This window comes from Odocoileus virginianus, chromosome 4 (genome assembly GCF_023699985.2).
Source record: "Odocoileus virginianus isolate 20LAN1187 ecotype Illinois chromosome 4, Ovbor_1.2, whole genome shotgun sequence".
NCBI lineage: Eukaryota > Metazoa > Chordata > Mammalia > Artiodactyla > Cervidae > Odocoileus > Odocoileus virginianus.
In genome coordinates this window covers 51031456-51054467 of record NC_069677.1, presented here as the reverse complement: position 1 = coordinate 51054467, position 23012 = coordinate 51031456, and the positions used below count along the sequence as shown (strand labels likewise).

At 41.5% G+C, this 23012-nt stretch overlaps 1 protein-coding gene across 1 annotated transcript in view; it reads left to right on the top strand.

The window, feature by feature from the left end:
* The first annotated feature begins 2712 nt into the window (after positions 1-2712).
* The window catches only part of KCNAB1 (potassium voltage-gated channel subfamily A regulatory beta subunit 1), a 420781-nt gene continuing 400481 nt past the window's right edge, over positions 2713-23012 (top strand). Inside the window, exon 1 of the mRNA XM_070466535.1 lies at positions 2713-3131. Within this exon, the coding sequence (XP_070322636.1) occupies positions 2890-3131 (242 nt within the window). The 5' untranslated portion in view covers positions 2713-2889. The remainder of the gene's footprint in view (positions 3132-23012) is intronic.

The window sequence follows — 23012 nt, the reverse complement described above, 5'->3', positions numbered from 1 at the left end:
TCTTTGTAAGCTTTTATTTCTCCTTTGAGGTTCAGAACTTTGGCAGCTGGGGGTGAAACTAGAAACTGATTAATAAGGGGAAAGGTGGCTTTGAGCAGTTTAAAATTCAAGCAAGCAAACCAGTAATATCTCTGAAGTGGTGATCATTCTCAAAATAGCTTGCTGATTATTATGGAGGTTACAAGCTTATGCCAGATACAGTCCATCCCTCCTTCCAAAGAGCTGGTGGTCTAGAGGGGAGTTAGATGTGCACCTGCAGGAGGGCGTGTCTACTCCTCTGGGACTATACATGGCCGTTTATTTATCTTTGGCGGCACTGGGTCCTCATTGCTTTGTGTAGCCTTTCACTGCTTCCGGAGAGTGAGGACTCCTCCCACTGTGGGCTTGGGCTTCATTGCCGCAGGGCCCAGGCTCTCGGTGCATGAGCTTCAGCAGTTGCAGCACACAGGTTGTCTTTGCAGCTCTCAGGCTCTAGAGCAAGAGCTCAGTGGCTGTGTAGAAGGGCTGAGCTGCTCTGCATCATGTGGAATCTTCCCAGACCAGAGACGGAACCTGTGTCCCCCGCCTTAGCAGGCGATTCTTATCCACTGCACCATCAGGGAAGTCCTGGGACAATATGAGTCTGTGTTCCCAAAGCAGGTACATTGGTGGACAAAGAGATGATTTTAGTTGGTACACAGAGGGGGCATTAAATAAGTTTGATTCGCACTGTAAAGGTGGTATATTCCTATTTCAATTTCTCTCACCTCTTCTGATTACCTTAAAAAAAGGGAGATTAAAAGAAAAAAAACACCTCTCAGATCTGTGCTAAAATACCTAAAACATCTCTTTAACACCTATCCATCTTCTCAGTAAAAACCCAAAACCTAAGTCTCTGTCTGATTGAGAAACTTTGGACACCAATAATGTCCAGTTATAGTTTAATACTATCCTTCATTTTTATTGTATTTATTTTTTCCAGGTTGACTCTATTTAATTGCAAGTGATAAAGTTTTTCTATTTATGATGCTAATAATACACTGTTGCCTTACTAAATCTCTCAGGGCTGCTGTAAGAAATTACTACAGACTATATGGTTTAAGCAACAAATATTGATTTTGCATGGTTATGGAAGTTGGAAAGTCCAAGATCAGGGTGTCAGCATGGTCAGGTTCTGGCGAAAGTCCTCTTCCTTTTTTTACAGACAATCATCCTTTGCTGCATCTTCACGTGGCAGAAAGAGAGCAAGCCAGCTCTCTGGCCTCTTCTCATAAGGGCACTAATCCTAATCCTGAGGGCTCCATTCTCATAATCATCTCTCAAAGGCCTCACCTCAATCACAATGGAGATTAATTTCGATATAGGAATTTTTGAAAGGAAACAAACATTTAATTCATAACACTAAGTAAATTTGTTTAGCTAAAAAAGAAGTTATCAATAATCCCAAACACTAAATAAATATTGGCATAGGTGGTACAAAAATACGGCAGAAATCATCAGGGGCGTGCAAATGTTTGGGAAACTGTTTAGAGCTGTGAAGTGAGTGCTTTTGAAGTGAATTGCAAGAGGAATTTCAAGAAATGATTGTGTACTAGGGGTTAGGAGCTTGTGGAAGAATTCCTTGAGGAGATGAGCTTTAAGGGAACATTTGAAAGGTTTAGGGAGAAGCCATGTGAGCAAGGATATGGTTAGGAACAGGAAGCGTGGTGAACTGGATGAACCATTCATGCCCAGAGGTCATGGTTGGAGGAGAGTGACAGCTAGAATCACAAAGTGGAAAGACCTTATACGAGGAAATTCTTTGCTTTTTAAAAAAATGTTTATTTTGGAATAATTATGGATTCACATGCAGTTGTAAGAAACAACCCAGAGAGATCTCATATACCCTTTACCCAGTGAGAGGGAGTTTTTATTTCTTTATATGTTCAGATATAAGTTCTTTGTTGGATATATGATTTGCAAATACTTCCTCTCAATCTGTAATTTGTTTTTTTCATTTACAGAAAGTTTATGAGATCCAATTTATAATTTTTTCCTTTTATTGATTGTGTTTTTGATATCAAGAATTCTTCTCTTAGCCCTAGTTTCTGAAGATTTTCTTCTAAGTTTTTACCTAGAGGTTTTATAGTTTTACATTTTACATTTAAGTCTGTGATCCATTTTGAGTTAATTTTTATAAAAATGTGAGGTGTTTAAGTCAAGGGTTCATTTAGTTTGTTTTTGTTTATAAATGTCCAATTTCTCCAGCACTGTTTGTCAGAAAGTCTACCCTTCTATTACATTTCTCTTGCATCTTTGTCAAAAATCAGTTGGGCATATTTGTATGGGTCCCTTGCTTGTTACAGTCACCTTATTGATATCTCCTGTTATTTGACTGTAACATCTGAAAAATAAAAACGTTAATGGGCCTTTCACCCAAATGAATAGTGTAATAAATTACTTGACTATGGTATGTTTGATGGCTTAGAGAGGTCTCATTACATACTCATGAATCATCCCCAAGGCCTTATGGTCCTTATGAGAACAGAACATTTGGCCCCTATCCCACCAAAATATTTTCTTTTACCTAAATAGAAAGACATGGGGAAGGGTGCCCATATTTTTTTTCCCCCAGGGCCAATAAGAGGCTGCTTAAGTTCGACTTTGCAAACTTTACAGGGACGAGAAATGTGATTGGTCTTGGTCAGACTTCTTTTTGCACAGGCTTCAGCAGGGACTTAACTCACAGTTCTGCCAGGAGCTCAGGAGCCTGCTCGCATACATGAACGATAAGGGACATCTAAGGAAAACAAACTGATCCCTTTTAGGGACACATCAAAGCCAGATAACCCAAGAGAATCCTAGCAAGATACAGCCAGTCTTAGAGTGAAGTACTGTGAAATTAGCTTTGCTTCCTTGAGTTTATGAAGCATGCATCTGTATAAACCTGCTTGTGCAGACATCCCCAGCCCCAAGCTGGGTCTGCCCAAATCCAGTGAATCGGCTCTGAAATGCAGACGGCATCTAGCGGTGACCAAGCCTCCGCCGCAGGCAGTCTGTTGGCCAGTTAGGCCCAGTGGAGCAGTGGAACGGAAATACCTGGAGAAGTTTTTACGTGTCCATGGAATTTCGCTTCAGGAAACCATCAGGGCAGAGACGGGCATGCCTTACAGGTACTTGTTGGTTGCAATGTTATCCAGCCAGGGCGCTGCATTGAAATCAAAGGTTGTTGTTATTAAAGAAAGAAGGATTGAAATAGCAAAAAAAAAAAAAAAAAATTATATAGAAAAAGGAAAAGAAAAATGAATGCAATGAGCCTTCTTCTTGGGCTGCCTTATTTTTTCAAGCTTTAAATTGTCTACTTTCTCTTTGCCTCAAAGATTACATATAGTCAGGCTCACCTGTGGAAGTTCCCATCCTCATGCCATTAGAAATGTCTTTGGCTTGATACTGAATCAACAGTATGTGTTTTTGCAGGTCATAATGATGAATGGGAGCTCTATTCTTCTTAAGGAAATTTATAAATTAAGAATAGAATTTTTTTTTTTAACGCTGCCTGGTCTTCAAGGCTGTTATTTTCTTTTAAGCCTGAATCATGTGGTTATACTAATAACTAATAAAGTAGTTCATGAGACTGAACAAGTTCTTAAAATGACAGCACTTTTTATCAGTGTAGCCCAACATAAATTACTGGTTGTTCTCTAACCCTCCAGTACCATCCATTTATTCTGTGAAAGATTAACAAAAGGGAGAAGTTTTTTCCTAGTATGTGGTTGGATGTATAATCTTTTAAAATTGCTCTGAAATAGGAAGTATCATTCTTTTTCAGAGCAAGTATTGTTCAAACCTCTATAAGTATGTCTGTGCTTAGCTAAATAACCCAGCTATACGCGCATCAGTGCTTGCTTGACAAATGCCTAGTTTTAAACATCCAGGAAGCTGAGCAAAAGCTGTTCAGAAGAACAAAGGTACTGAAAACAAACAATTCCCCCTCCCCCCTCCAAAAAAACCCCAAACCAAATCCCTTACCATTTCTAAAGAACAGTTGTCTTAGTTCAAGTCAAAACTTCTAGTTCACAGAATGAGATTGCTTTTGTATAGACAGGATGTCCCTAGGTGATTTTATTCTATAATCTAAAGGTCTATTTTAATGCAATAACTACTGCTGTAGTTACCAGCTAATTTGATTAATAAAGCAATTTGCATTGAGATGGCTCCTCTCTGGAGAGCAAAGTATTTCACACAGACTCTTTATGCAATAAAGGGCTCCTACAGAAGAGGAATGAACTCTTTGAGTTTTATAGGGTATATTAACATCAGACAACTCATCCCATTGTGCTTTTGAAGTGGAGCCTGAGAAGAACCAACAGCCTTTCCAAAAGAATCCGTGGTCCCACAGCCTGGGATCGAGGAGATGCTGTCAGTCCTCGCCTATCTTCCCTGAATCTATCTTTACTGGAAGGAGCTGCCTTCTCTCTGTCTCTCCTCATCCTCTCAATGTCTTCTCCTTTCTTTCCTTGACTCTCAGTGGTAATAGTGGTGGAGTATAGATCTGGGAAGGATGGACTGTTTCATTGCTTAAAAAATAATCTGTCTTTGCATCTTCATCCCAGGATGGGTGGTATCACCATGAACTCTTGTGGAAATCTTCAGGGAGTATGCCTCTTTTGCTCAGAGTCCCAGTTTGAATACCAATTACGTATTTTGTGATATGTGTCCATGTTCAGATGAACATATGTTCCAGGACAGTGTTTTTTCAAGCAGTTATGGAGTAGAGGAATGCCTTCATCAAATAGAGAAGAGCAAAAGTGTCTTAGTTGAAATTGGGATCTTAGAGCCCACCTGCTTGAGGGGAGCAGTCCCAGCAGCTCAGGTCCCCAGGCACGCCTGCAGATCCTGTCTTCTGCACGACTTGAGAGTACAGTTCTGAGAAGACTCTTCAAGGTGCCTTGGAGAGCAGGACTGGCAGGTCCTGCTCACAGAGGCAGGCTCTTAGGCCAGCCTATGTGCCACTAGCCCACACTCAGGGAAGGAATGGGACTTAGGAGATTGTTGTTCCTAGATCAGAATATGCGGAGAAAAAAGTAGTTGAGTAGATAATGGCCACCTCATGCGAAGAGTTGACTCATTGGAAAAGACCCTGATGCTGGGAGGGATTGGGGGCAGGAGGAGAAGGGGATGACAGAGGATGAGATGGCTGGATGGCATCACCGACTCGATGGGCATGAGTTTGAGTAAACTCCGGGAGTTGGTGATGGACAGGGAGGCCTGGCGCGCTGCGATTCATGGGGTCGCAAAGAGTCAGACATGACTGAGTGACTGAACTGAACTGAACTGAAGTAGACAATTGGCTCCAGAAAATAGCCAAGGCTTTGAATTATGAACTTGATGTTTTCTGCATCTTCCTGATGCATATCGTCATCCTCCTCCTCTTTCTCCAAATTTCCATAGTACTTTGTTCTTTTTTCAAGGCACACTAACTGTTCTTATTTCAAACATTCTCCTTTAAGCATGAGGGACAGATTTTAATGGAAGAGAATTCGGAATCTCTTGTTTCCTTCCCAAGCTGTCTTTTGACCTTAACTTCTTGTAAGTGTATTTGGGGTTAGGTGAGGAGACTTTTATACTCTTCTTTACCTTGTTTTCTACCTCCCTCCAAGACCATGGCTATGTTAAAATACCTCATTCCACCTGTCTTTTCTATTTTCTTCTTTTTGAAGGGCATTGTTTCCTGTGTAGTGCCAAGGTAATAGACTTTGGAGCTGATGAGACCAGATTTCAAATCCCAATGCTTCTGCTTTACAAACTGTGTGACAAGGGGCCAGCTGTGACACATAAGTGCTTAACACACAGTAGGTGTTCACTGAAAGTAGGTTCCCTTCCTGCTTATTCTGTAGACTCCTGTCAGTCATCCTCATGTCAGGAGATGACAGCCCCCTATAGCTGAAACATACGATGGATAAGAGTATTCTCAGAAGGAAAAGAAAGAATTAGGAGATCTTCAGTAACAACTCTGTGAATATGCTATAAGTCATTATGTTGTACATTTCAAATGGGTGAATTGTATATATGTAAATTATATATCAATAAAGTTGTTAAAAATAAGAGAAGTTTAAAAAATCTGCAGTAATTCACAATCTGTGTAGATTTCCATGCTGAGCTTAGAATTCTGAAAGGTTTGGAAGAGCTGGGTAAGCTGTTTTCTCTTCCTAATTTGGTCAGATGCCATTGCAGCCTTCAGCCCAATACCAGCTGCTCAGGTCCCTTGATCATCTGCGAGAGAGCATTATGTTGTGTTTCCATGGAGACTTGGTTATATTTCTAACTAAGGGTGACCAGGGGAGGAAAAAAAATCAGTAAATATGCAAACACATGTATCAGCTGAAAAGAAATGGGAGGAACTGTTTGCATGTGGGGTAAAAAGTGCCAAGTTGCTGTGCTGATCCTTCTGTTGTCTTAGAATTTTTCAGCAAAAATAGAAGTTTTTGTGAATTCATTTTATTAAGATCTATAAAAGAGTGACTCAAGAGGGTCCTTCAGTCATTTCTAAGAGGCCATCTCTAGTATTAATACAAAGCATTGACCTCTGAGCCAGACAGTGAACCTGAGCTTCAGCTCAGGTCGGTTCAGTCACTCAGTCATGTCCGACTCTTTGCAACCCCATGAACCACAGCACGTCAGGCCTCCTTGTCCATCACCAACTCCTGGAGTCCACCCAGACTCATGTCCATTGAATCGGTGATGCCATCCAACCATCTCATCCTCTGTCATCCCCTTCTTCTCCTAACCTCAATCTTTCCCAGCATCAGGGTCTTTTCCAATGAGTCAGCTCTTAGGTGGCCAAAGTACTGGAGTTTCAGCTTCAGCATCAGTCCTTCCAATGAACACACAGGACTGATCTCCTTTAGGACAGACTGGCTGGATCTCCTTGCAGTCCAAGGGACTCTCAAGAGTCTTCTCCAACACCACATTTCAAAAGCATCAATTCTTTGGCACTCAGCTTTCTTTATAGTCCAACTCTCACACCCATACGTGACTACTGGAAAAACCATAGCCTTGACAGATGGACCTTTGTTGACAAAGTAATGTCTCTGCTTTTTAATATGCTGTCTAGGTTGGTCATAACTTTCCTTCCAATAAGTAAGCATCTTTTAATTTCATGGCTGCAATCACCACCTGCAGTGATTTTGGAGCCCCCCAAAATTAAGTCAGCCACTGTTTCCACTGTTTCCCCATCAATGTGCCATGAAGTGATGGGACTGGATGCCATGATCTTAGTTTTCTGAATGTTGAGCTTTAAGCCAACTTTTTCACTCTCCTCTTTCACTTTCATCAAGAGGCTCTTTAGTTCTTCTTCACTTTCTGCCATAAGGGTGGTGCCATCTGCATATCTGAGGTTATTGATATTTCTCCCGGGAATCTTGATTCCAGCTTGTGCTTCTTCCAGCCCAGTGTTTCTCATGATGTACTCTGCATATAAGTTAAATAAGGAGGGTGACAATATACAGCCTTGACATACTCCTTTTCCTATTTGGAACCAGTCTGTTGTTCCATGTCCAGTTCTAACTGTTGCTTCCTGACCTGCATACCTTAACGGCAGGTCAGGTGGTCTGGTCTGGTCTGGTCTGGTATTCCCATCTCTTTCAGAATTTTCTACAGTTTATTGTGATCCACACAATCGAAGGCTTTGGCATAGTCAATAAGGCAGAAATAGATGTTTTTCTGGAACTCTCTTGCTTTTTAGATGATCCAGCAGATATTGGCAATTTGATCTGGTTCCTCTGCCTTTTCTAAAACCAGCTTGAACATCTGGAAGTTCTCGGTTCATGTATTGCTGAAGCCTGGCTTGGAGAATTTTGAGCATTACTTTACTAGCGAGTGAGATGAGTACAATTGTGCAGTAGTTTGAGCATTCTTTGGGATTGCCTTTTGTAGGGATTGGAATGAAAACGGACCTTTTCCAGTCCTGTGGCCACTGCTGAGTTTTCCAAATTTGCTGGCATATTGAGTGCAGCACTTTCACAGCATCATCTTTCAGGATTTGAAATAGCTCAACAGGAATTCCATCACCTCCACTAGCTTTGTTCGTAGTGATGCTTTCTAAGGCCCACTTGACTTCACATTCCAGGATGTTTGGCTCTAGGTGAGTGATCACAGCATCATGATTATCTGGGTGGTGAAGATCTTTTTTGTACAATTCTTCTGTGTATTCTTGCCACCTCTTCTTAATATCTTCTGCTTCTGTTAGGTCCATACCATTTCTGTCCTTTATTGTGCCCATCTTTGCATGAAATTGTCCCTTGGTATCTCTAATTTTCTTGAAGAGATCTCTAGTCTTTCCCATTCTGTTGTTATCCTCTGTTTCTTTGCATTGATCGCTGAGGAAGGCTTTCTTATTTCTCCTTGCTATTCTTTGAATCTCTGCATTCATATGGGTATATCTTTCCTTTTCTCCTTTGCTTTTGGCCTCTCTTTTTTTCACAGCTATTTGTAAGGCCTCCTCAGACGGCTATTTTGCTTTTTTGCAGTTCTTTTTCTTGGGGATGATCTTGCTCCCTGTCTCCTGTTCAATGTAGTGAACCTCCATCCATAGTTCATCAGGCACTCTGTCTATCAGATCTAGTCCCTTCACTTCCACTGTATGATCATAAGGGATTTGATTTAGGTCATACCTGAATGGTCTAGTGGTTGTCCCCTCTTTGGGTCAAGGTAAAAGTACATAGAGAAGTAGTTTTATGGACAAAGCACACACACAAAATCGACTGAATTAATATGCTCTAAACACCCAGGTTTGAAGCCATTTTATAATACATAAGCCAGGAGGGACCCAAGCAGATGTAAACCGAAGGTCTAATACAGGGGTCAACAAAATTTTCCTGTAGGAGGCCAGACAGTGGATATCTTAAGCTCATGGGCCACATCAACCTTTGTTCTAAGTACTGAGCTCTGCCCTTGTAGGTGGAAGGGAAGAGTGCAAGTGTTAGTTCCTCAGTGGTGTCCGAGCCTTTGTGACCCCGTGGACAGAGGAGCCTGGCGGGCTACAGTCAAGAATACTGGAGTGGGCTGCCATTCCCTTCTCCAGGGAATCTTCCTGATCGAACTCTGGTCTCCCACACTGCAGGCAGATTCTTAACCGTCTGGGCCACCAGTGAAGAAGCCGTCAACAACAAGCACAGGAGTGGGCATGGCCGTGTCCCAGTTCCACTTTACGTATGGACTTGGACCTGGATTTGGCTCTGGGCTCTCCAGCAGTACCACACTGGGAAGGGGACCACAGAGCTCTTTACGGAAATCAGAGTCCTTGAGATGGATAGGAGCCAGCTGTTCAGGGATGGAACATTTCTGGAGGTTAGAGAGAAAGTTCTTCTCCTTGGTGTAATTAATAACATCTTTAAAAAAATCCTTATAGTAAACACAGCATTGAGATTCTTCAGGCTCTCTCTCATGGGGCCCCTAATATTAATAAGTGTCTTCATAGCAAATAATAATTCAGCCAAAGCAAGCAGGTGCAGTAGAAGAAATGGCCTTGGTTTAACAGCATTCCAATTAGTCTGGAATTTTTTATACCTAAAGGTTCCTCACTAATAATAAAACAGATTTTGCTGTTTTATAATGACAGGTTCATGAAATGAAACAATTTTTTCTCAAATTAAGGAAGAATGCTTGTTGCCAACCAAAGATAAAATTTTCTACAACCTTGAGGTGAAGATGGGAAACGGCAAAATGATAGATGGGGCGGGGGTGTTTTGGGATTGCTGATGTGGGACAGACCTTGCAGATAATTTGCTCCAATTTCTGGCCTTATAGCTGAAGAAAGTTGAGGCTCAGAGGTGTTGCATTTCCAGTCAACAACAGAGCCGGGACTAGGGCCTTTGCCCTTTGGTCCCAGTCCAGTGATTTTCCCACAAATCCATATTTATTCCCACCCCTCCAACCCCCATCCCACCCCATGCCAACACACACCCTCACACACCCCCACACCACACACACATACCCCACTCATAGCCTCCACATCCACACCCACACACCCGCATATTCCACATGCCATACACACCTCACACATACCCCCACACTCTCCTACATACACACAGACACACTCCCACCATACATATGCCCCATGTCACACACATACACCCCCCATGTTCCACACACTATACATACACACCTCACACAGCCCACATACACACACCCCCTCCCCCCACACCTCCCACATACTGCACACCCCAAACCCTTCCCTGTACCACCCTGACACAGATATTTCTAAACCCCCACGTATCCCACACATGCCCCACACAATCCCCCACACACCACACACATCACACACACAAATATACACTCCCACATGTCACACATGCACCGCGTATTCCACACACGTTGTACACACACATCTACACACCTCATCCCTTCCCCGTACTCCCCACACATTTCTTACCCCCCACCCTCCACGCACACCACAGACGCCACACACACCCTACACCCTGCCTCCCAGGGATGCCACAGTTTGTCACGTTCACCATCCCACTCAGTCCAGCTTTCCAAGCACTCCTGTTCTTGCTCTGCTCCATGATCTGCTTCAGTCCCACTTCTTTGCACACTGGCCCTTTGTCCCTGTACTGAAATGCTGAGTCACACTCACCATTTCTTTCATCTTACCACTGTAAGTAATGAAACGTTGAGTCTTATGCATCATTACTTTCATCTTACTCATCATAACTTTTCCCACCTAGAATGTTCTTACATGTCCCCTTTGCCAAGGTGAATCCAGCCCACAGACCCTCCCTTGTCTCTCACAGCATGACTGGTCTTTGATTCATGTAGTCTGGATCGTGTGTATGTGATGTGTGTCTCAAAAGTAGGCTCTGGTCATCTTGAGGAGAACGACTAGAACGTATACAATTTTGTAATCCTCTCATGCTTTGTATTGTGTGTATTGCTTCTTTGGGGTATATGCATTCAGAAGTTGGGAAACAGAAAGACCCAAGGACAAGTAAGAACACCCATTTCCCCTTTAATAGTGCTCTAGCCGCATATTTTCTCCCATATCTTAAATAAAATGTTACTTAACCTTGATGGGTCTCAGTTTCCTTATCTGTAAAATGAGCCTAATTCAACTTGCCTCACGACACTGTTGTAAGAATTAAATGAACTCACATTCATGACAGTGCTTAGCTCACTGTCTGCTCAAGTGGGAGCCTAACAAACAGAATTCCCTTGCTTCACCTCCTTCTTAACCATCCCAGGAATCCATCATTTAGTCATCTTTCAGAGGCTGAAAGAAAAAGTGTATGGTGATGTATTTAGAAAAGAGAGCGGAGCATAAAATAACCACCTGTAATTAAATCTTGCACAGTTCTGAGCATGTTACTCTGCTTTCCTCATTTGCTTATATGCATTTTTTTCTTTGCTTCTCCTATTGGAACATACTGTTAGGATCTATTGATAAAGTTTTTTTTTTTTCTTTTTTACTTCACATGTTGTTTCCTATTTAATGAAAACAGCCTCATGACATATTGGAATAAATTACTCTCCAAATGGTGTAATATAAAGAGAAAAATAACTTTTCGTCAGTCAGTATATTTCCAGTGCCTAGCCTCGTGTCTGGAATAGAAATAATTTGAGACAGAATGGAATTAATAGGGCTAGAACTCCCACTGGTACCTTCCAGTACCTCTCCCATCCACCCGCCATACTACCTGAGAATCCATTCAACTAGAGGCTCCGTTTCTCCTGTTAAAATGGAGGTGTGTGATCTAAACTAAAAGGCAGCAGATCAAGAAGGAAACAGGACATTGGCCAGGCTGACCTGAAAACAGAGAAGACAGGAAGGAAGGTTCTAGACTGGAACTGGGTGGGGGGTAAGCTTGGTTGTTGGGGCACGGCACAGTGCTGCAGGAACCGTGAAGGGATGCAAGGGAGAAGGCCTGAAGAAGAAGGCAAGAGAGCTGGAGCTAAACCTTACTCATCTACTAACTTGTCTCAAAAGTGTTGGGTGAAGCGTTTGGAAATATTAGTTAACTGATAGCTTTCACTGATCTCTAAATGAAGATTCTAAAGATAAGTCAGAGCTAGTTTTTGCTCTGTAAACTCTTTCCCTGGATTCTGTCATAATGGGAATGTAGTGTCCTGGCTGGAGGATTTGCAGACCAGCTCCTCCACCCCACCCCTTTCTCTGATCCTCTGATTCCTTGTCCATGAAATGAAAATACACACAGAGCATCCCTCCCAGGGTGGTGCTGTTCACGCCAAGGGCACATGGTGAACGCTTAGGAAAGACTACCCGCTTCTTGCCTTTTCTGCTTTTCATGATTTCCATGCCGCTGTGGAAGTTGAAAATTATTTTTGTTACTCAGCTGAACTCACTGTCTTCCTCCTAGCCTCTCCCAACCCTCCAAACACCCCTTCACCACATACTCCCCTGACCTACATTTTTCATGGAATGCTTGCACACTCAGATCTTCTTTAAAAAGTAGATATGGCCATGATTGTGAAAATCAAAAGCCCAGAAAAAAAATGCTAGCTGAGCAGGGGGTTGTATTTTCCATGGTAAAAAAAGCCTACATGATTTATTTTAGACTGGCCTCATTTTGGTCTGTCTTGGAGCCTGTGCTGATTTGCTTTGGGTCCTCTGACTGCGGTTCTCCTGGCATCAACATTGCTGGAGGAATGATGCTGACACTGAAATGGTCCAGGTTCAGAGCCTGTGTGATTATTTGAAACCCAAAGAGCCGGCTAGTGAAAGATTTAGAAGGCTTAGTGAAGGGGGTCTCTTCAAAATGGGGCTGAATGTTTATTTCCTATGGAATGGAACAGAAGTTCTAAAATGAGTATGTTTTAAGTGTCAGTTTAAATAGAAAATGCTTTAAAATGTAAGTAAGGGTGAGAGATGAGTGCCCCTTGGATTTGTAATATTATTTTCATTCTGTTTTGAAATTTCCATTTGTGGTTTCCCAGAAGGATAGTTGCCTTATGCATAATGAAACACTGGAAATTCAGGGCTCAAGAACAACTCTGGGTTATATGAACCTGCCTTTTCTCAGATAGAAATTATTTATAACTGTTTTATATTAAAAACAATCATTTTGAGAGCTGGTTTTCCTGTCCAAGGAATGATTATGTTTTTACTCAAGGGAAAAAACAGAAACCAAACAACAAAACCTCTTCCTAAATTTCTCTGCAGTGCCTGCAAGAGCCACTAAGATGTGCTATTTCATTAAAAAATGAAGCTTTTCATTCAATTCCCTGAACCACAAAAAGTAGAAATCCTTAAATTTTTCCCAGACAGTCCTAGACCAGAACTTAAAGTTGAATCAGCATATCCCCTTGACTGTGAAAATTTATAAGCATCTCCTTTGATACCACAGTGGGAAATCTGCTCTAAGTGGGAAATAGTAAGAAGTTATGACCAGTGTATTCTTGGGATTTTGAGAAGCCCTGATGTTGTAGCAGTGATATGTTATCATAACCTAACCCCATTAGATATTTGATAGAGCAAATATCTATTAGATATTTGATAGAACAAATTTGCTACATCTGGGAGTTTCCAAGAATGGGATTCTGAACCATCCACAGACCTCTGCAGGTGGTGTGGGAAAAAGAAAGGCAGGCATATCACCCCACTGGCTTTCCTTCAGAGAATGTTCTGTTGCTGTCTTTTGGCCCATCTCAGGTGCAGGCAGCTTGTTGCACAGTTAAGATGGTGCAGATGTAGTGAAACTGGAAGGAGAGGGTTGTCAGGAGTGCCTGGGAGAAGTCTGGCTCAGAACCCACAATGCTCTTAGAACCATGACCTTGCAGGTCTGGCTCAATTCCAAATTAGAGTGTGGTTGAATGATAATGCCCTTCCTCGTCTGTATCCAGGGCTCATTTTTGCTTATCATGGGACACCTCTTCATGCCTAACACTTTAGCCTCTTATCAGTGACTCCGCTGAATGCCCTTAGCTAGTTGTCAACTGATGAGCCTCGAAATTTCAGTCACATATTTTGTGATGTGTGCCAATGTTTAGATGAAGATACATTCCAGGATAGTGTGTTTCAAACAATCGTGATATGGAAGAACATGTGAAAGCAAAGCAGTCCCAGTTGAAGATGGAGTCCTGGAGTATCTGTAAAACATGTCCTATCCAAAGAAACAAACCTCTACTGGTGGAAGTTCAGGTGGTAGAGGAGTTAATTTTAGCCAAGCTATCTAATTAAAATCAGATTATGAAAAAACATCCCATTTTATTTGAAAAAAAATTCAAAATACAGAAAAATTGCAAGAATATCTATAGGCACTTTAATATATTGTTAATATTTTACTCCATTTGCTCATATTCTTACAGCTTGCTCTCTGCATCCCCTCCACCTCCAATTTATTTTTGCAAGCCTTTTGAGAGTAAGTTACATACATGTCCCTTTTATCCCTCAGTACCTCCTAAGAGTAAGGATATTTTTTCATATACCCCCCAAGTACAATTACCAACTTCAGTCATATTACGTAGTTTTTTCTGATCTACTGTCTGTGTTCTAATTTTGCCAGCCAACACAATAGTGCCCTTTATGGCATTTTTTTAAAAATTGCACCAGTACTGGATCTAGTTCAGGATCACATATTGTATTTTGTTGTCATGTCTTATTCGTTTCCTTCAATCTGGAATAGTTCAAACTGGAATTAGCTTTTAGCACAGGGAGGCTGTTAGTGGGAAAGAGGGTGGTGACTAATTGCAATGTCTGCTTCGGATTGGGAGGTGGCGCTGTGGTGCTGACACTGTTGCTAAGCTTACCTTAAAGGCCTCCCGGCTACTGCTACCAATTCTGCCTCAAGGACTGCAACTTCCACGGCTCCCCAGCAAGGTCACCACGTTTTCATTTCGAAATTTAGGTTCAAAGCTGAGATGGATTTCAAAGACATACTGACCTAATTGACCTCCATGAATGTAGTCACCTGTGTTTATCTGCTTAGCACATCCACTGCGGGGCAGAGCGCAAGGGCAGGGAAAGCCATTTTGTGGTTCTCTGGAACTCTCCAGCCTCCAAATCAGGCACCCATAAAGCTTGGCCAGGGAACCAACCCAAGAGACTAAAGAAGCAGACAAAAAGGGAGAGGTCTCCTCCAAACTAACTGTTGAGCAGAGAGTGTGGATTCTGGCCGCAGGTCCTGGAAGCCCACTGGCAGAGGTGGGAGGAGCTGAGAGGCCCCAGGGAAACAGGATTTCTCAGTGGGTCCTGTAGACTGTTTTTAGTTAAGCGAGTTTTGACCCAATTGTCTTTAGTCTATTTTTCCCTCCATGGTTTCCCTTTTAGCTTGTTAAGGCAGAATGAGATAGAAGCTCTGACAATTATAGAGTGTGGGTGTAGAATGTGCAGCTCATTAAGTATCTAAGCTCTTGCTTTAGCATTTGGAGGGTCTGTAACAGGTCACTGATTCACCCTGCTTTTGAAATTTTACAGCATTCTGTAACTCAGCATATAGTGACAACACATGCATTTAGAAGCTGGCTTTTATGGCTTTTTAATGGCTTTTATTTTTAAAAATATTTATTTATTTACTTTTGGCTGAACTGGGTCTTCATTGCTGCGTGCAGGCTTTCCCTGGTTACGGCGAGCTGGGGCTACTCTCTAGTTGCAGTGTATGGGCTCCTCATTGTGGTGTCTTCTCTTGTTGCAGAACTCAGGCTCTAGAACGTGAGGACTTCAGTAGTTGCGACTCACGGGCTTAGCTACCCGTGGCATGTGGAATCTTCCTGGATCAGGGATCAAACTCATATCCCTTGCATTGGCAGGTGGATTCTTAACCACTGGACCACCAGGGAAGTCTTGGTTATGGCTTAAAAGGAACCGTGATTGCTTCTTGAGATGATCACTGGAAAAGACCAAAATCTCTATGAATAATTTCCCAAAAGGTTAATCCTCATTGTGACTTCTTCATAAAATTCATCAAATCAGCATCTCCTTCCTTTACTCCTATTTTCCCTCTTACCACTCTTTTTTTCCCCCTTTATGTTTTTTGGCTTTAATCTTGATGAAAATGAAAGAGAGTGAAACAGCTGGTTTAAAACTCAACATTCAAAAAACAAGGATCATAGCATTCAGTCCCAACACTTCATGGCAAATAGATGGGGAAACAATGGGAACGGTGACAGGCTTTATTTTTTTGGACTCCAAAATTGCTGCAGATGGTGACTGCAGCCATGAAATTAAAAGATGCTTGTTACTTGGAAAATGTTGGAAGAAAAGTTATGACCAACCTAGACAACATATTAAAAAGCAGAGACATTATTTTGCTGACAAAGGCCCGTCTAGCCAAACCTAAGTTTTTTCCAGTAGTCGTGTATGAATGTGAGAGTTGGACCATAAGGAAAGCTGAGCTCTGAAGGATTGATGCTTTTGAATTGTGGTGTTGGAGAAGACTCCTGGGCCTTCATCTTATAAATGGCTTACAAGGACCTGTGTGATTTCACTTCTGTGCTGTAAAGTATTAACCTTGACCAAAAAAAGGTTTGGCCCTTTGCCCTCAGCTCCTGAGAGGTAATCTCTAAGACTTTGTAATGCTCTACCCACCAGGAGTGTGTTTATCTACCCAGAGGACTTGAGCCATGCCTGATGGTCTATACCAAATGTGTTTTATAGCAATTCTGTGTGTCTGAAAACCCAGTGGATTATCTGCCAGTGAAAAATGAGGATTAATACCTTATACTCCTGCTTGATCATTCATTTATTCAGCAATATTTACACTAGATACACTAGATGAGTTCTACACTAGATACCAGGTGGCTCAGTGGTAAAGAGTCTGCCTGCCAATGAAGGAGACATGGGTTTGGTTCCTGGTCAGGAAGATTCCCTGGAGAAGGGAATGGCTATGCACTCCAGTATCCTTACCTGGGAAATCTCATGGACAGAGGAGCCTGGCAGGCTCTAGTCCATGGGGTCGCAATAAGTTGAGTTGGACACAACTTAGTGACTAAATAATAACAACAACACTAGACACCAGATTCTGGGGATCCTGCAATCAACCCTACATACGGCATCCCTGTCCTCCTGGAGTTCACACTTGAGTGTGAGAGAAAATCAATACAGGAACAAACAAGTAAGAATGGTAAGAGGGGAAACAAATAGAAGAAAAAGAAAACTATATACAGTTTTCTTTCTAACAAAAACTGAGATCATTCCATTTAAACCCAAGGTAACTAGATGAACAGACACTTCCACAAGAACATCCAGAGAGTAGAAGGAATTCTGTTTCCAGTTCAGGACTAATTCATTTGATGCGCAAAAGACAAGCTGATCTTTTTTGATAACTGGTCTATATATGTTGTAATTTCAAATCAGTGGGGAAAATTTAGGCCATCAAAAATGACTTTGGGGATTTAAAAAATGTAAATTTAAGTTGCTATCTCATACACTCAGTCAGTCAAGAATCTGCCTGCAGTATAGGATACCCAGGTTCGATCCCTGGGTTGGGAAGATCTCCTGGAGAAAGAAATGGCAACCCACTCCAGTATTCTTGCCTGGAAAATCCTAGGGACAGAGAGGCCTGCCAGACTACAGTTCATGGGGTCTCAAGAGTTAGACATGACTTAGCAACTAAACCACCACCCCAACAAGAAACTTCACCTGGGTTAGAGACTTACACATGGAAAATGAAATCATCAATATGCTAGAATGCATTGTGAGAAAACATATTATCTTGTTTGGGGAAGACCTTTTAAAATAAGACATTCAGTTCAGTTCAGTTTGGTTGTTCATTTGTGTCCTACGCTTTGCGACCCCATGGACTGCAGGGGTCTTACCACTCTTACTTCTTTGTTCCTGTATTGATTTTCTCTCACACTCAAGTGTGAACTCCAGGAGGACAGGGATGCCGTATGTAGGGTTGATTGCAGGATCCCCAGAATCTGGTGTCTAGTGTTGTTGTTACTATTTAGTCACTAAGTTGTGTCCAACTCAACTTATTGCGACCCCATGAACTAGAACCTGCCAGGCTCCTCTGTCCATGAGATTTCCCAGGTAAGGATACTGGAGTGCATAGCCATTCCCTTCTCCAGGGAATCTTCCTGACCAGGAACCAAACCCATGTCTCCTTCATTGGCAGGCAGACTCTTTACCACTGAGCCACCTGGTATCTAGTGTAGAACTCATCTAGTGTATCTAGTGTAAATATTGCTGAATAAATGAATGATTAAGCAGGAGTATAAGGTATAAACCCTCATTTTTCACTGGCAGATAATCCACTGGGTTTTCAGACACACAGAATTGCTATAAAACACATTTGGTATAGACCATCAGGCATGGCTCAAGTCCTCTGGGTAGATAAACACACTCCTGGTGGGTAGAGCATTACAAAGTCTTAGAGATTACCTCTCAGGAGCTGAGGGCAAAGGGCCAAACCTTTTTTTGGTCAAGGTTAATACTTTATAGCACAGAAGTGAAATCACGCGGGTCCTTGTAGACCATTTACAAGATGTTGACTTCTAGTCTGAGTGAGAAGGAAGACTTTGGAGAGTATTGATCAGGAGAGTGATATGATTTGATTTATTTTAACACAGGGTTTCTTTTTATTTATTTGTCTTTGGCTGTGCTGGGTCTTCGTTGCTTTGCACAGGCCTTTTCTAGTTGCTGCTAGCCTGCTCTTCATTGTGGTGTGCAGGCTTCTCACTGTGATCACTTCTCTTGTTGTGGAACACAGGCCCGAGGCTCTTGGGCTTCAGTAGTTGCAGCATGGAGGCTCGGGAGTTGCTGCTCAAAGACTCTAGAGCTTAGACTCAGTAGTTGTGGCACGTGGGCTTAGTTGCTCCATGGCATGTGGAATCTTCCTGGACCAGGGATTGAACCCGTATCTCTTGCATTGGCTGGTGGATACTTATCCACTGGATCACCAGGGAATTGTCTAGAGTTTCTTTGTTTTTAGGGCTTCCCTTGTGGCTCAGCTGGTAAAGAATCTGCCTGCAATGCGGAGACCTGGGTTTGATCCCTGGGTTGGAAAGATCCCCTGGAGAGGGGAAAGGCTACCCACTCCAGTATTCTGGCCTTTCCTTACAATCCATGGCGTTGCAAAGAGCTGGACACAACTGAGTGACTTTCACTTTTCTTTGTTTAAACAGAACCATGATGGAATGAGTAACAGGATCATGCCAATAGCTGAGCTGGAAAATAGACTGAAAGATAGAAGCAGGGCTACTGGTTAAAAAGTTACTATCATGGTCCAGGTAAGATGTAACAATAGCTTGAATGAGGGTAAAAATAGTGAGAAGTAATCTGGTTTTGGATAGACTTTAAGAGTAAAGAGCATTTGCAGATAAACGGGATGTAGGATATTATAAAAGGAGTAATAATAGATGATCCTAAATTACTTTACCTGAGCTATTGGGGTAGCCAAATTACCCTTAAATGGGATGAGTTAAGACTGCAAGAAAAGATCTGGTGGGAGAAAAAGTAGGAGCTTGATTTTTGGACATGGGAGGTTGAAATGCCTATTAGACTACAAGAAATAAAATGTCTAGTAGACAAGAGCCTGGGGTTCACAGGAGAGGTCTGGCCTGGAAATTTATGTTCAAGATATAAAGATATACATCATGAAGTCATCAGTCTATCATGAGAATGGCAAGCCATGAGACTAGTAAGTAAATGTTAACAGAAAAAAGGAAAAACTCAGACTATGCCCCTGCTCCCCAGTGTTAGAGGCGGGAGAGATGAGGACGGATCAGCGGAGGACACTGAGAGTAAACACTCAGAAAAGTAAGAGAAAAGTGAGAGAGAGGATCAGGAGCCAAATGAAAGAACCTGGAGAGATGAACTGTGTTAAATACTGCTGAGAGGTCTAGTGAGAGGAGAACGAAGAAGAGGCCATCGGATTTAGGAACATGGAGGCCACTGTTAGGGCTTCTCTGAAGACTCAGTGGTAAAGAACCCACTCGCAATCAGGAGGTGCGGATTCGATCCCTGGTTTGGGAAGATCCCTGGAGGAGGGGAGTGGCAACTCACTCCAGTATTCTTGCCTGAAAAATCCTATGGACAGAGGAACCTGGCAAAATTCCAAAGGGTTGCAAGGAGTCCAGTATGACTGAGCACAAGTACTAGGCCACTGTTAACCTTAGCGAGAGCAGAGAGAGCTATGTATTCTGGTTCATACCCAGAGATAGGCTTGATAGAAGAAAACAAAGACCAATGTGTGTGTTTAGGAAAAATCAGAAAGTTAATTCACAGCTCTGATTCCTATCCACTGAACAACATCTCTGAATTTCCTTCTACCTATGAACCCTGAGAAAAATATACAAAATCAGAGCTGAAAACTTAAACTGGCCCAACCTATAACCAGAACATAGAGGGATTTTCCAATAATAATTATGTTTATAAAGCTGGATTGTTAAAGATAATACTCACGGGATTCTCTATGTCTGCCTCAGGAAACAGAGCTTTTCTGCTTCCTAAATGAGGGTAGGAAGACATGGTACCCATACCTGTGTCTGCTTTTCTGATTTTGATGCTCCCTTTGTTTTAACATCTAGAGATTTCCATTTCTAGGCCTTAAGCTTGCATATAAATTTATTTTGTTACATTTTTTTTAAATTCATTTTTTTATTGAAGGATAATTGCTTTGTAGAATTTTGTTGTTCTCTGTCGATCTCAACATGAATCAGCCATAGGTGTACATCTATCCCCTCCCTTTTGAAACTCCCTCCCATCTCCCTCCCCACCCCACCCCTCTAGGTTGGTGCAGAGCCCCTGTTTGAGTTTCCTGAGCCATACAGCAAATTCTTGTTGGCTATCTGTTTTACATATGGGAACATAAGTTTCCATGTTACTCTTGCCACACATCTCACCCTCTCCTCCCCTCTCCCCATGTCCATAAGTCTATTCTCTATGTCTGTTTCTCCACTGCTGCCCTGAAAATAAATTCTTCAGTACCATTTTCCTTGATTCCATATATATGCGTTAGAATACGATATTTATCTTTGTCTGACTCACTTCACCCTGTATAATAGGTTCTAGGTTCACCCACCTCATTACAACTGATTCAAATATGTTCCTTTAATGGCTGAGTAATATTCCATTGTGTATATGTACTACAACTTCTTTATCCACTCATCTGTTGATGGACATCTAGGTTACTTCCATGTTCTAGCTATTGTAAATAGTGCTGCAATGAACAATGGGATACATGTGTCTTTTTCAATTTTGGTTTCCTCAGGGTATATGCCTAGGAGTGGGATTGCTGGGTCATATGGTGGTTTTATTCCTAGTTTTTTAAGGAATCTCCATACCATCTTCCATAGCGGTTGTATCAATTTACATTCTTACCAACAGGGCAAGAGCATTCCCTTTTCTCCACACCCTCTCCAGCATTTGTTGTTTGTAGACTTTTTGATGATGGCCATTCTAACCAGAGTGAGGTGATATATCATTCTGGTTTTGATTTGCATTTCTCTAACAATGAGCAATGTTGAGCCTCTTTTCATGTGTCTGTTAGCCATCTGTATGTCTTCTTTGGAGAAATGTCTGTTTAGGTCTTTTCCCCACTTTTTGATTGGGTTGTTTGTTTCTCTGGCATTGAGTCATATGAACTGCTTGTATATTTTGGAAATTAATCCTCTGTCATTTGTTTCATTTGCTATTCTTTTCTCCCATTCTGAGGGTTGTCTTTTCACCTTGCTTATAGTTTCCTTTGTTGTGCAAAAACTTTTAAGTTTAATCAGGTCTCATTTGTTTACTTTTGTTCTCTAGGATGTGATCTTGCTTTGATTTACGTCATCAAATATCCTGCCTATGTTTTCTTCTAAGAGTTTTATAGTTTCTGGTCTTGCATTTAGGTCTTTAATCTTGAGTTTATCTTTGTGTATGGTGTTAGGAAGTGTTCTAATTTCATTTCTTTACATGTAGCTGTCAAGTTTCCCCAGAACCATTTATTGAAGAGGCTGTCTTTGCCCCAATGTATATTCTTGCCTCCTTTGTCAAAAATAAGGTACCCATAGGTGCATGGGTTTATTTCTGGGCTTTCTGTCTTGTTCCATTGGTCTGTATTTCTGTTTTTGTCCCAGTACCACACTGTCTTGATGACTGTAGCTTTGTAGTATAGTCTGAAGTCAGGAAGGGTGATTCCTCCAACTCCATTCTTCCTTCTCAAGACTGCTTTGGCTATTCACGGTCTTTTGTGTTTCCATATGAATTGTGAAATTTTTTGTTCTAGTACTGTGAAAAATGCCATTGGTAGTTTGAAAGTGATCACACTGAATCTGTAGCTTGCATTTGGTAGTATCATCATTTTAACAATATGCTTCTTCCTACCCAGGAACATGGAATATCTCTCCATCTATTTATGTCATCTTTAATTTCTGTTATCTGTGTCTTATAATTTTCTGTGTACAGTTCTTTTGTCTCCTTAGGTAAGTGTATTCCTAGATATTTATTTCTTTTTATTGCAATGGTGAATGGGATTGATTTCTTAATTTCTCTTTCTGATTTTTCATTGTTAGTATATAGAAATGCAAGTGATTTCTGTGCATTGATTTTGTATCCTGCAACTTTGCTAAATTCTCTGATTAGCTCCAGTAATTTTCTGATACTGTCTTTAGGGTTTTCTATGTACAGTATCATGTCATCTGCAGAAAGTGAGAGCTTTACTTCTTTTCTGATCTGGATTCCTTTGATTTCTTTTTCTTCTGTAGTCATAGCTATAGTTAGGACTTCCAGAACTATGTTGAATAATAGTGGTGAAAATGGACACCCATGTCTTGTTCCTGATCTTAGGGGGAATGCTTTCAGTTTTTCACCATTGAGAATAATGTTTGCTCTAGGATTATCATATATGGTCTTTAACATGTTGAGGTAGGTTCCTTCTTTGCCCAATTTTTGAAGAGTTTTAATCATAAATGGGTGCTGAATTTTGTCAAAGGCTTTTCCTGAAACTATTGAGATGATCATATGGTTTTTATCTTTCAATGGGTTAATATGGTCTATCACATTGATTGATTTGTGTATATTGAAGAATCCTTGCATTCCTGAAATAAACCCAACTTGGTCATGGTGTATGAGCTTTTTGATGTGTTGTTGAATTCTGTTTGCTAAAATGTTGTTGAAG